Raw genomic sequence first — 13,391 nt, forward strand, 5'->3', positions numbered from 1 at the left:
TCTGCGGTTATTTCAAACGGTGTTGCTTGTCTGCTAGATCTGACAACTGTAGGGAAACGCCGCTGCTGTCGGTCGTTAAGTGAAAGCCGTCGGCCACTACGTTGTCTGTGGTGAGAGGTAACGGCTGAAATTTGCTATTCGCGACACACTCTTGACACTGTGGATCTCGGAATGTTGAATTCCTTACGGTATCCGAATTGGTATGTACCATTCGTCCAACTCCAACTACCATGTATTGCGAATACATTTAAAGAAGGATCGTTTATTGTATGATTATATGATAGTGGAACAAACACTGGTAGCAGTTACTTCTGTAAAATATCTGGGAGTATGCGTGCGGAACGAATTGAAGCGGAATGATCATATAAAATTAATTGTTGGTAAGGCGGGAGCCAGGTTGAGATTCATTGGGAGAGTCCTTAGAAAATGTAGTCCATCAACAAAGGAGGTGGCTTACAAAACACTCGTTCGACCTATACTTGAGTATTGCTCATCAGTGTGGGATCCGTACCAGATCGGGTTGACGGAGGAGATAGAGAAGATCCAAAGAAGAGCGGCGCGTTTCGTCACAGGGTTATTTGGTGACCTTGATAGCGTTACGGAGATGTTTAGCAAACTCAAGTGGCAGACTCTGCAAGAGAGGCGCTCTGCATCGCGGTGTAGCTTGCTCGCCAGGTTTCGACAGGGTGCGTTTCTGGATGAGGTATCAAATATATTGCTTCCCCCTACTTATACCTCCCGAGGAGATCACGAATGTAAAATTAGAGAGATTCGAGCGCGTACAGAGGCTTTCAGACAGTCGTTCTTCCCGCGAACCATACGCGACTGGAACAGAAAATGGAGGTAATGACAGTGGCACGTAAAGTGCCCTCCGCCACACACCGTTGGGTGCCTTGCGGAGTATAAATGTAGATGTAGATGTAGACATTCTGCCTTATTTCTGTTAATTCCCGTCGTGCGGTCATAATCACGTCGGAAACCTTTCCACGTGATTCACCCGTGTACAAATGAAGCTTCGCCAATGGACTGTTCTTTTATATCTTGTGTACACGATACCACCGTCATTTGTATATGTGTGTATCGCTATCCCACGATTGTGGTCACTTCAGTGTACTTTAGGAAGCTCCAGCCAGCTAATAAGAGAGATCCTGGAGATCCTGGGAGTTGGCCGGAATCTCAGGCCATGACACCCATGGAGAGGCGAATTTCCATATCGAAAATCATTAAATTTACTCGGTGGATGCCCAGCTGGTAATGCTGCTTGGTGAGATTGTTGCTCGACTGGTGTGGTGATTGTAATGGTTACGGCTGAAAGGCGGAAATGGAAGAAGAACCGCTGCTAATGGTTGAACGAGAGTCATTTATACTCGCTTTGCCCAGGCGTTATGTGACAGAAGCCTGCTTCGGGTCACACAGATGGCTGCAGAAGTGCAATGTTGTGCCACGACAGGAAGTAACCCTTCCGGTTGATACGGTTGACCGTTGTATTGCAGAAAGCGATGCCAGAGTCACTTTTCCATTAAGGCGCAGGATTTTTTTGGTGGCCTGCCTGCGTACATCTCTGGTAGATGCTAACTCTTGTCCGCAGCTGATGTCACAACGGCAACTGAGGTAGCGGCGGTTTGCGGCAGCCTCAGAATAAGAAAGATATTCCCACTCTGAAACTGTGGTCCCATTTATTTTCACAATTACATTTCTAAGAGACTACAACCCATCATCAGAAGAAACATAGTAACCGATCTGCTTTAACATATTATTTGACTAACACAAGTTATTATGAAACATAAGTACGCAAGACTCACATTTTTGTGTATATTCAAACTATTCGATGTTGATGGAACGTGCCAGACGACTGCTCAGCCTACACTGAAAGACGCAGCTAACCTTAATAAACCACTGTCAATTGTATATAACTTAATGCAAGCCAATGTGGAACAGAAATGCAAATCTCACTGGCTAATCAGCCTCATAAAATGATCATACAGTCTTACAATAATTCTAAGTTAACAATATGTTGAGCTAAATATTTAATGCTGTTAGTGACTGATTTCTACAACAGCCTAAGATTTCAGCTGATGTGGTTAGTTAAAAGAGTGCTCTATCTTTCGCCATTATATCGATTCGGAACCTTGTGATAAAACAAAATTACCTTTCTCACGTAAAGTCTCGTCAGCTTTGAATGAATATAATGAATTAGTCTGAAACAGGTAGTATAACTAAAAGTAGGAAGAAGTGGTGTGGATCAAAATAGATACTAAATAATTATTTAAGTAAACTACTCAATAAAAAACTGTGTATTTTTCACACTTAGTTCATCAAATCGCTTTCTGTGATAAAATTTTGTGTGATTACGAGGAAGAATATGTGAACATTGATGAGACACGATGTGGAAAGTAATGTGAATAGCACAGGGGAAGAGCGGAAGGGAAACTAAATAGTCTGGTATCACCCAAGAATGTTACTTCTGACGCTGAGGTCGTCAAGATCATCATTCTTAATGTTCCAGAAGTGTATATGTACAAAATATACCTTGTGCGCAAAGAGTTAAAGTATACGATGAACCCATGGTTATGTGTCTGGTATGTTCAGGTAGCTACTGCTGATATTATATTGTGCTAGACACGTCACACGTAAATAATGGAAAATATAACAGTATAAACACTAACTTTGCCAGTAGTTTTTTACAAGTAGTTCACAAATAATCCAAAGGCCACAAATAAAAGTCTGAACAATGACGAAAGCAAATTACGTAAAATAAAGAAGACACTAAGGAAGAACGAGAAACTAACCTAATAATTGAAAAGGGCATGGAAACAGTCCCTTCGAAGGAAAAGGAATGACTCAAGAAGCCTTTCAACTTTATAACGATTACATCATTAAAAATTAAATTCTAGTGGCAAATCTTGTTTATTTTTTTATTTCTTTTACGTACTGGATTTGAGTAGTAGACGACCGCTGTAGATATTAATGAGACAGTGAAGATAGTGTACGTAAGAATATTGTTCCCTAAAAACAAGGCTGAAAGCTCAATCTCTGTTGTGGTGAGTAAATTATATCGTCAGGAAGTTCGTCCAACGAACAATCGTTGATGTAATGTCAACTGATCATGTGAAAATCTCTTTCTTGTTCTTTGGTTTAAATACGTGGAGTACTTAATATTGTCACTATAGAAATTATACTACACTGAAGAATTGACAGTAAAACTTTTTTATTGCAGGTAAGTTCTATATCTTACTGCTAACTTTGGAAGTGCAGCGTGTAACGCTATCTTTGATATTACCTATAATGATCTTACATCTGTCCATTTTTACTTAACGTAACTTCTGTATCACAAAACTCTGTGATGCAACATCTATAAAGAATTTTATTCATTATTTATGATCACTTATGTAACTGTAATCAATCTGTTGTAATTCAAAAGTAATATACCGTAAAAGAACTTCTAATACTGGTTCGTGCATAGAGAAAAGCAGGTTCGTAGACATGCAAAACGTGGAGGGAAGTATATACGCAATGGAACTGAATAGGCGGGAATAGAAGAAGTGGATCTGACGGTTGAACTGCAAGCCCCCAGTGTGTCATGAACCGGCTGTTGGCTAGCAGGTAAACTGCGTGCATCTGGTGAACTGAAAGAGGCGAGAAGAGCTGCTAGATTATACAATATAGCCTCGGTTGTGGACATAATTTAACTTATTATTTGTGGCATATTTGACTGGCTCTGTGATACGGAAATCCGAAGCTAAGAAAAAATTTTCATAGTGGATTATTTTGCTGTCTTTTTTTGAATAGCAGAGAAGGCTGACATTGTCATCACCCTCGTCTCAAATTAGCAATTGAGCACTGTATATCTGCAGGGAGCATTTATGTGGTTTCTCTTTCAGCAGTAAGTTTGTATTCTGTAAACTGTGCGTTAAGCCACCATACTTTATCCTCAGTTATTTACCTGGACAGGGTCCTATCCCAGGTGATACGGTAATTTCGAGTATCTTATTTTACTGAACTGAAAAGCAACTACCTTCCTTAACAAAAGTCAAGTTCTTCAACAAGCTATTCAGTGAGCCTAAGTTTTGAAACACTCCACGTAATTTTCTTAAAAGGATAGTCACAGTATCTTCAATGTACAGTTTCTAAGAGAGGATTTAAAGTATTCAGTTTAAAAAGTCCTTCTTCTTGAAATAACAGTGTTCATAATTTAATGTGTTATGTAGTTAACAGTGTTTCCAATACTGTGTTGTATCTGAAACGTTCAGCTTAAATCCGAGACCACTGGTAGACCAGCTTCTGGGTCCCCATACTGATAGTTGATCCAGATTTAAATTTCAGATTAAAGTTAAATTACTCAATAAGTACAACTTTTACTTTTATAGCTTGTGTACTGCTGGTTAAGCAAATAGCTACAACTATTCAAACCATACTACATTCAGATATCGCATGTCCCTCCTCAGCTAAATAGTATAAGGATGTGAGTATTTCTTGAGGGTACAAATAATTATCAGTACAGATGGTACAATTAATGGATTAGGTAGTTTGGAAGGTAGGAGACGAGGTGCTGGCAGAATTGAAGGTGTGAGGACTGGTCGTGAGTCGTGCTCGGGTCGCTCAGTTGGTAGAGAACTTACCCGCAAAAGACAGAGGTTCCGAGTTCGAGTCTCGGTCTGGCACACAGTTTTAATCTGCCAGAAAGTTCCAATTCATTATGTGTTTCAAAGGTAGTAATTTCCAATAATGAAACTGACAAAAGAACTCCTGGTAAAAATTAGTGGTGCTCCACCATTGCTAATCAATTATCTGTAATGATCATTTGCTTCCTACTGTAATGTACTCCTCCTGTGTAGTTCATGTCATACCAAAGGTACATTACTTGCTAAATTGCGCTACTGTCTTCTATCTGAACAGCAAAATAGTATTTCTGTATCATGTAAAGTCAATTCTAATAGTTGACGTTTTTTTATGAAGCATGGTAGTATGTGGTACGAATTTATGTAATTAGGCTGGCGATCATTTCCTTCTTCTATATTACTAACAGGCCAGGTTCGATTCTTGTTAGTATTCTGTTATTTCCTCTCCATAGGAATACTTACAGAGACGAAAAACGATCGGATAGCTTCCCAATATACACAGTCACGATCACAAAACATTATTCATTTCACAGGAGTGACAGTATCGGAGTATTGATAATTTAGTAGTTTCCATAAGTGTTAATAGCGAAACTTAACGAACACAACTGTTCAGTAAATACCTGAAGAATCTCCAGGTTTGGCGGCATATCTGGGTGTAGCCTCTGCAGTTGATTGTGGGACACGTCAAGCCGACGAAGTTCAGTTGGAAGTTTCTGTGGGAGCTTCTGCAGTGCATTGTGGGATGCGTCCATTACGAACAGAGTAGCTGGCAAAGTCTCTTGAAGCTCCTGTACAGAACACGGGAATTTCCATTACATACACCCAGAAGACCAATCATACTTCTAAAATCCACTCAGTGTACAGTAAAATAAATAAGTAATACATTTAGAAACTTTTATAGCAAAATATCATCTCCAAAAACATAACCAAAAACAGTGCCACCCACTGTTGGATGAAGGCCTCCTTTAGACAATTCCATACATGTTTTCTATTCTCATGTTCCGTTAAGTAATCTCTTCAGTCTTTTCTTATATCTCGGAATTCAGTGAAGATCTTCAGATGACTCTGTACCATTTCCCAACCACATCCAGGTCATTTTCGTGTCACTCACAGTATAACGTCCACTGCAGTCCAATCCCCGATACGTAAGATATATTACATACAGGCTCCCAGGTAGAACACCAGGTAAATGCTATTTTCCTTGACTTCCGGAAGGCGTTCGATACAGTTCCGCACTGTCGCCTGATAAACAAAGTAAGAGCCTACGGATTATCAGACCAGCTGTGTGGCTGGATTGAAGAGTTTTTAGCAAACAGAACACAGCATGTTGTTATCAATGGAGAGACGTCTATAGACGTTAAAGTAACCTCTGGCGTGCCACAGGGGAGTGTTATGGGACTATTGCTTTTCACAATATATATATAAATGACCTAGTAGATAGTGTAGGAAGTTCCATGCGGCTTTTCGCGGATGATGCTGTAGTATACAGAAAAGTTGAAGCATTAGAAAATTGTATCGAAATGCAGGAAGATCTGCAGCGGATAGGCACTTGGTGCAGGGAGTGGCAACTGACCCTTAACATAGACAAATGTAATGTATTGCGAATACATCCTTTATTGTATGATTATACAGGGTGTTTCAAAAATGACCGGTATATTTGAAACGGCAATAAAACCTAAACGAGCAGCGATAGAAATACACCGTTTGTTGCAATATGCTTGGGACAACAGTAAATTTTCAGGCGGACAAACTTTCGAAATTACAGTAGTTACAATTTTCAACAACAGATGGCGCTGCAAGTGATGTGAAAGATATAGAAGACAACGCAGTCTGTGGGTGCGCCATTCTGTACGTCGTCTTTCTGCTGTAAGCGTGTGCTGTTCACAACGTGCAAGTGTGCTGTAGACAACATGGTTTATTCCTTAGAACAGAGAATTTTTCTGGTGTTGGAATTCCACCGCCTAGAACACAGTGTTGTTGCAACAAGACGAAGCTTTCAACGGAGGTTTAATGTAACCAAAGGACCGAAAAGCGATACAATAAAGGATCTGTTTTAAAAATTTCAACGGACTGGGAACGTGACGGATGAACGTGCTGGAAAGGTAGGGCGACTGCGTACGGCAACCACAGAGGGCAACGCGCAGCTAGTGCAGCAGGTGATCCAACAGCGGCCTCGGGTTTCCGTTCGCCGTGTTGCAGCTGCGGTCCAAATGACGCCAACGTCCACGTATCGTCTCATGCGCCAGAGTTTACACCTCTATCCATACAAAATTCAAACGCGGCAACCCCTCAGCGCCGCTACCATTGCTGCATGAGAGACATTCGCTAACGATATAATGCACAGGATTGATGAAGGCGATATGCATGTAGGCAGCATTTGGTTTACTGACGAAGCTTATTTTTAGCTGGACGGCTTCGTCAATAAACAGAACTGGCGCATATGGGGAACCGAAAAGCCCCATGTTGCAGTCCCATCGTCCCTGCATCCTCAAAAAGTACTGGTCTGGGCCGCCATTTCTTCCAAAGGAATCATTGGCCCATTTTTCAGATCCGAAACGATTACTGCATCACGCTATCTGGACATTCTTCGTGAATTTGTGGCGGTACAAACTGCCTTAGACGACACTGCGAACACCTCGTGGTTTATGCAAGATGGTGCCCGGCCACATCGCACGGCCGACGTCTTTAATTTCCTGAATGAATATTTCGATGATCGTGTGATTGCTTTGGGCTATCCGAAACATACAGGAGGCGGCGTGGATTGGCCTCCCTATTCGCCAGACATGAACCCCTGTGACTTCTTTCTGTGGGGACACTTGAAAGACCAGGTGTACCGCCAGAATCCAGAAACAATTGAACAGCTGAAGCAGTACATCTCATCTGCAAGTGAAGCCATTCCGCCAGACACGTTGTCAAAGGTTTCGGGTAATTTCATTCAGAGACTACGCCATATTATCGCTACGCATGGTGGATATGTGGAAAATATCGTTCTATAGAGTTTCCCAGACCGCAGCGCCATCTGTTGTTGAAAATTGTAACTACTGTAATTTCGAAAGTTTGTCTGCCTGAAAATGTACTGTTGTCCCAAGCACATTGCAACAAACGGTGTATTTCTATCGCTGCTCGTTTAGTTTTTATTGCCGTTTCAAATATACCGGTCATTTTTGAAACACCCTGTATGATAGCGGAACAAACACTGGTAGCAGTTACTTCTGAAAAATATCTGGGAGTATGCTCGTGGAACGATTCGAAGTGGAATGATCATATAAAATTAATTGTTGGTAGGGCGTGTACCGGGTTGAGATTCATTGGGAGAGTCCTTAGAAAATGTAGTCCATCAACAAAGGAGGTGGCTTACAAAACACTCGTTCGAGCTGCACTTGAGTATTGCTCATCAGTGTGGGATCCGTACCAGATCGGGTTGACCGAGGAGATAGAGAAGATCCAAAGAAGAGCGGCGCGTTTCGTCACAGGGTTATTTGGTAACCGTGATAGCATTACGGAGATGTTTAGCAAATTCAAGTGGCAGACTCTGCAAGAGAGGCGCTCTGCATCGCGGTGTAGCTTGCTCGCCAGGTTTCGAGAGGGTGCGTTTCTGGATGAGGTATCGAATATATTGCTTCTCCCTACTTATACCTCCCGAGGAGATCACGAATGTAAAATTAGAGAGATTCGAGCGCGCACGGAGGCTTTCAGAGAGTCGTTATTCCCGCGAACCATACGCGATTGTAACAGAAAAGGGAGGTAATGACAGTGGCACGTAAAGTGTCCTCCGCCACACGCCGTTGGGTGGCTTGCGGAGTATAAATGTAGATGTAGAAGATGGCAGGCCTTCTTGTTGCATACTACTCGTATTCTATACAAGAATTCTTCTATTTTGTTTAGAACCATCGCTTTGACTGTTTACTTTACTCACATCTGTATTAATTTCCTTTGTGTATCCATAACACCTGTGACTTTTAATTCTGTCCTTCATAAGTTTTATATTATACAAATATCTTCAACTCAAAGTATAACTAACTTCTGCAGTTTTTACCAGTTTTACTAATATTTTTATTATGTTAATAAATTAATCACTGAAGTCATATCTATCTTTTTGATCTTGTACAGTTCTAACTAAAACACCTATAAATGTTAATCATCCAGAAATATTTGCAGTTCGAATAGCCACATATGTAGTTCCAAACAGTATGTTACTAACATTAATACGAAATAGAGGACCATCAATAGCAATAAATTTCATTTTGTTATAATTTATTGGCAAAATATTAGTATTAATTTTAGCAACATCAGTTGCAGTGACTCAAGCTCATGTATTGTCTGAGACTCAAGAGTATAAAAAACGTATATTAACATCTCACTCAAATCGCCCAGTTTACCTAGCTGATTACTGAACTTCACCATTAACAGGAGAAACTGAAGAAATGATTTAGTGATGGTATTAGCTAAATAATTTCATGGATGTAATTTTAATCATTTTGTTACTGGATTCAGGATTACATTAGTTACAAGTGAGTGATGACAAGATGTAATATGGGAAGGAACATAGCAAAATTACATTCAGGATTTATTTCAGTTGCTTTATGTGGAACAATAATTTTATTTGTTGCATCCAAAATTTTCTGCTGTGTATCATTTCTTGAGCTTTCTTCAACTGTTAAATTAAGAGTATCATGACCACCAACAGGAATGCAGAATTTCTGTCCTATGCAAATTTCGGTCCTTAATACAGCCACCGTTCTGTGTCATTAGTAACTGTAATATGGGCCCCTAATTCACTGATAGTATCTAACCACATACAAGTATTTCAAGGTCTATTTTTCACAGAATTAGTTGAACTATATTTCACTATGTTACAAATATTTAATGATTGCTGATTCAGTTCATGGTTCAACATTTTTCATTCCCACAGCATCCTATGGACTACATGTTATTATTGGAATAATCTTGTCAACATGTTTACTTCAACAATCAATAAATTAGTTTTCACCAAGTATCCACTGTGGATTGGAAGTTATTAGGTGATATTAACAGTTTGCAGCTCTAGTAAGATTATTTTTGTCTATTTTAATTTACAGACATGGTAGATAATTGTTTCTTTATTGTAAATAGTACATGTCATTTAAAAACCAAGAGTTTCAGTAATAAAAATGAAAAAAATTTTAGTTCTATCCACAAGAATTTTCACTAGATTTTACTAAAATGTTAAATTTCATGCAACTATTCTACCAAAAAAATTAACAACCAAGTAAAAAGATCACCATTTTCGTGTGGACTTGATCCAAACAATTCAATATACAAACCATTTCTTCTTTGCCTCTTCTTGATTGCTGTAATTTTCTTAATTTTTCATATTGAGACTGCATTGATTTTATCAATTTTATATATCATAAAAACATCAAATATTACAACCTGAACAGAATCAACAATACTTACCATCTTAGTTATTTTAGGAGGATTGTATTCTGAATGATTTTGTGGACCTCTTCCGTGACCAAAATAGAGGGTTTTGTTAGCTTTAAGATTTGGCTACCATTAAAAAAGTATTAATATTAATCAATCAACCATATGTTAAGTAAGAAACGAATAATTAAAGTCAGTCTCCACCCAGAAGTTTTGTAAATGTCACTCTTATTCTGTATTGATTGAAGCAGGAACGATGCATATTGCAGTTATTGTTTCTAAGCTTTCCAGAAATTCTATTGAACTGTCATATCTGGTACAGAGAATATTGCTTAGAATGAAGTAGCTGGACCTAATGTTACTTTCTAGATTATATTTTAAAACTGAAGTGTATGCTGAAAGAGAGTAGTTAGGAAATTGAAACTGCCCTTTGTAGTGGCCCCATCGACTTTAGTGAAACATCTAAGCACCATTCAGGGAAAAAATTCATAAAAATTGGGCTTAAAGGACTATTTTCCATAGTCAGGCTTGCCTATCAGGATATTCAGCAATGTATGGCTAGAAAAATATAAATAATAGAAGTACAAAGTGTGACTTGTAGTTGTCTACAAAACCTTAGTTTTGACAGTCGCTTCCATGCAGGCATTGCCTGCTCTTGCTAAATTTGTTTAAACGTCATTCACTTATTCTACACGGATAGTTTCGTAAAACCCACAAATATATTAATAAAAACACTCAGATACGTTAATTATGTAATTGTTGTTTGATATTATAGCAGCCATATTCGATAATTTCTCTAGTAGTCGCATTTTGTAGCTATAGTTGAAAAATACAACTCCGAGGTATCCCAGAATCATGATTTAGAAGACACCTACATGTCCCATTAATTAAATCAGTGCTTACACAATGAAATTATACAGAATGTAATTAATCAAGCAAATTTCCGTAAAAACATGTAATACAAAATTCATTATACATTAACTATTCTTAACAATATAACGCAAATACTGCTAAGTGGGTACTGAGTGTATGTGTAGTGTTTTTAATGCCATATTTCTCACAGAATCTAAAGCCATTGAACTTTAAAATGTTCAATAATTTCATGAGTAATTTTATGCCTGTTAGGGGTCCAGTCAGGAGATTATGTCTACCTCTATTTACATTTTACTGTTTTGACATGAGAAAGATGTGGAGTTCATTTCGCTCCCTGCAGTACAAAAGAACTCTATATCTGATTTATCAAATTTTATGCTGTCATCTCAAAGAGGAAGTTTCATCAGCCCTTCAATAAGTTTTTTGAGGAATCGAAACCTGAATACTCTGAATACATGTCATACACACTTATAAGTTGCACTCATTTATTTTCAGTAGTCCCCACTGCTGATGGTATGTCTGCAATATTTCTGTCTTTCTGTATCACTAAGCCGTGGAACTGGTAGTTTTGGTAATAGTTACATGTCATAAAGTGTGATAACAGAAAAAACCAATATATAAAACAATGAAATGTAGAAAAACTGGAATATTAACTTTGATAGACAGGAAAGCTTATAACATTCATTGAGGCCAATATAGCCAGAATCACATCTTTCAGGAGTAATGAAAAAATCTTGAATTACAAACTCATTTCTGGACACTTCAGTGCCTGATATCGGCAGACACCTATTACTGTTAACAGATTCAATGTATAAACAGTACTCACATGGAACCTTCAACTGTCGAACATTATCTAAAAAGAAAATGTAAATACTGCAAGTGAATAACTGAAATGTTTGCTTTTCTGGAGGTGAATAATCGTCCTTTGTATAAAAATTGTCTAGCAATTATTCTTAATAGAGGAATATCTGTAACACTGCAAGACTGAACACATTGTTTCACTGGATTAACACTCACGTAAGCTGGCAGTAGTGACGTATGTTTTAGTTGCATTACGTGTGATGCTTTTATAGCCTTACGAAAATGGAAAATGTTGTACCATGAGGCACCGATATTAAACAAATTTGTGGAGATATTCATCACATAGCGAATATTGAGTAATTAAACTTCATTTCAATCGAAAACAGTGCCAATCATCAACTTTAGCATCAGGCGTGACACCCATGACATACACTCTCTTAACCGTTCTCACATGGAAAGAAAGTGACTACTAGTGTCGAGGTCTCATTGTCCTGCTGGAATACAACACTTGGTACCAAGTCGTGAAGGCATGATAAAATGTTTTACCATTCGTGCCACATGTGAGCTTACTTCAATAATTACCAAATCACTTCTGTTGTCATATTCAACAGATCCCCACACGACGGTCCCATGAGCTGGAGACATGTGGTAATGAGAATGCCTATTTCCTGAGACCTTTTACCAATTCGTCCACGGACATGTCGGTGTCGGTCTGACAACCACAGACATAAGCGAGAGTTGTTGCTGAAAACCATTGCATGTGACTCAGTATCCAAGTTGACTCTGTTGCTACAGCATGCTTGTCTCTGTTGTGTGTGCTATGGGGTAAGTGGTAATTGGTGCACGGCACCATAAGGTCTCAGTCAAGCGTCCAGAAGTGAGTTCTGCTGAAAATCATTGGGCGTCACTGCGTGAACCATTCGACTCTTATGCTCGTACATGCAAGTCTCTGTTGTGTGTGCTATGGAGTCAGCAGTGAACGACATGTAGCAACATGAGATCTCAACCATACATCCAGGAATCAGTTTTGCTGAAACCCACTAAATGCCACTCAGTGACCACGTTTACTCTGGTGCTACACTGTGAAAGTGTAGGGTGTGTGTGCTGTGGTGTCTGCGATGAAATGTACATGCAGTCTAAGCTCTCAACGAATCATCCAGAAATCTGTTCAAGATGGTTCGTGGTGACTGCCTCTAACATTTGCTCGACTTTCAGCAGCTGTCATCCGGTTTCATCACAGCCACTTTGACATTTCTACAATTTTCTCGTGGTGTAGCAGTTCTGCAAGCGACCTACTGCGTGTTTGTCCTCAGTCCATTTTGCCAACGCTTGTTTTGTACTCATTTCACTAAAACCTGCGGTCTGCGCAATTGGTCAGTATTACACGGTCCAATCAAATTAATTTGACCACCACCTGCGTTCGACGTCAGCGTGCAATAACCACTCGCAGGCAGCAGGTGGCAGCACTAGCAGTAGAGGGTAGATAAAGTGTGTCAGGGGGACACGGAAAAGTGTGCAGTTACAGTCGTATTGTGGTAATGGCTGGTTCAAATGGCTCTGAGCAGTATGGGACTTAACATCGGGGGTCATCAGTCCCCTAGAACTCAGAACTACTTAAACCTAACTAACCTAAGGACATCACACACATCCATGGACGAGGCAGGATTCGAACCTGCGACCGTAGCAGTCGCGCGG

General features: G+C 39.4%; 1 protein-coding gene across 1 annotated transcript in view; it reads right to left on the reverse strand.

Annotated features, from left to right (window-relative positions):
* The window catches only part of LOC124781525 (toll-like receptor 2), a 145,207-nt gene that overhangs the window by 66,473 nt on the left and 65,343 nt on the right, over positions 1–13,391 (reverse strand). Inside the window, exon 6 of the mRNA XM_047253867.1 lies at positions 5,240–5,407. Within this exon, the coding sequence (XP_047109823.1) occupies positions 5,240–5,407 (168 nt within the window). The remainder of the gene's footprint in view (positions 1–5,239; positions 5,408–13,391) is intronic.

Source organism: Schistocerca piceifrons, chromosome 1 (genome assembly GCF_021461385.2).
Source record: "Schistocerca piceifrons isolate TAMUIC-IGC-003096 chromosome 1, iqSchPice1.1, whole genome shotgun sequence".
In the NCBI taxonomy this organism is placed as follows: Eukaryota; Metazoa; Arthropoda; class Insecta; order Orthoptera; family Acrididae; genus Schistocerca; species Schistocerca piceifrons.